This window comes from Petaurus breviceps, unplaced genomic scaffold, assembly GCF_028583685.1.
Source record: "Petaurus breviceps papuanus isolate PSGF00001 unplaced genomic scaffold, PetGlider_PUasm1.0 90626, whole genome shotgun sequence".
Taxonomy (NCBI): domain Eukaryota; kingdom Metazoa; phylum Chordata; class Mammalia; order Diprotodontia; family Petauridae; genus Petaurus; species Petaurus breviceps.
The window spans coordinates 1,644,392-1,645,819 of NW_027187290.1; the positions used below are offsets into that span (position 1 = coordinate 1,644,392).

General features: G+C 54.6%; 1 protein-coding gene across 1 annotated transcript in view; it reads right to left on the bottom strand.

Moving 5' to 3' along the window:
* LOC138143073 (filaggrin-2-like) overlaps positions 1-1,186 on the bottom strand; it is a 6,470-nt gene extending 5,284 nt beyond the window's left edge. Inside the window, exon 1 of the mRNA XM_069064263.1 lies at positions 1,027-1,186. Coding sequence (XP_068920364.1) covers positions 1,027-1,186 — 160 coding nt within the window. The remainder of the gene's footprint in view (positions 1-1,026) is intronic.
* Between the last annotated feature and the right edge of the window lie 242 nt (positions 1,187-1,428).

Consider the following 1,428-nt stretch of genomic DNA (forward strand, 5'->3'; position numbering starts at 1 on the left):
GTCTTTCCGTGTGTTCACCGCTGTCTGTCCTTGTGTCCCCCAGTCTCTGTCCGTGTGTCTCCCGGTGTCTGTCCGTGTGTCCCCCCTGTCTGTCCATATGGCCCCCGCTCACCTACCCTATGTCCCCCGCTGTGTGTCCATGTGTCCCCCGCTGTCTGTCCGTGTGTCCCCCCCGTCTGTCCCTGTTTCCCCATGTCTATCCGTGTTTCTCCCGCTGGGTGTCCGTGTGTCCCCCGCTGTGTTTCTGTGTGTCCTCCCTGTCTGTCGGTGTGTCCCACCCTGTGTGTCCGTGTGTCCCCCCTGTCTGCCCTGTGTCCCCTGTTTTGTGTCCATGTGTCCCCTCCTGTCTGTCCATGGGTCCCCCGCTGTGTGTCCGTGTGCTCCCCCCCCCCCCCTGTGTGTCCGTCGGTGTTGCAGCAAGCACCCCAGTGTCCCCAGGGTGCCTGCTCACACAGGTTCTTGGATCTGCTTTGTTAAAGGAAAGCAACTCAAAATGGGTTAACAAGCTTACTTTAATCAGTCAGACATATATCGTTTACCTTGTTCAGGAGAAAAGGTCAGCACCCTGAACCTCAAAGTATACAGGCATAATTATCAAGACAGAAACATCAAGTAGACAGATTTCCAAACTGTCCAACCATTACATCCATACCCAGTCAACATCTGGGTTTTCACATTCTGGGTTTTTCAAAGCCGGGGGACTCTCAACAACGGCTTCCCAGAATTTAGATCAAATCACAGAACACTTCTCAAAGTGAGTCCCAAAACAAAGCTACACATCAGAGCTTATATAGCCTTCTCCTGGCTCAGAGAATGTAACAACCTTTTGGACCCACTGGACAATCAAAAAGTATCTACTGAAAAACAAGCCTCCCCCACCCCAGGCTTCAGGTGCACATTAGCCTAGGGGCAGGGAAGATCTTTAAAATTTACATTCTTATTACAGTCGGCCACCCACACCTTTCTGTCACTAGGACCCCCCCCTGTCTTTCCGTGTATTCACCGCTGTCTGTCCGTGTGTCCCGCCTCTCTGTCCTTGTGTCCACCGTTGTCTGTCCGTTTCTCCCCCGCTGTATGTCCGTATGTCCCCCGCTGTTTCCGTGTGTCCCCCCCTGTCTGTCCCTGTATCCCCCCTGTCTGTCCGAGGGTCCCCCATTTCTATGCGTGTGTCCCCGCTACTGTCCATGTGGCCCCCGCTCTGTCTCTGTGTGTCCCGCGCTGTATGTTCTTGTGTCCTCTGTTGTGTATCCTTGTGTCCCCCCTGTCTGTCCCTGGGTCCCCCTCTGTCTTTCCGTGTTAACCCCGCTCTGTGTCCGTGTGTCCCCCACTGTGTGTCGGTGTATCCCCCCCTATCTGTCCCTCGGTCTCCCTCTGTCTTTCCGTGTGTTCCCTGCTCTCTGCTTCTGGATCCCTGTAGTGGCAAGCACC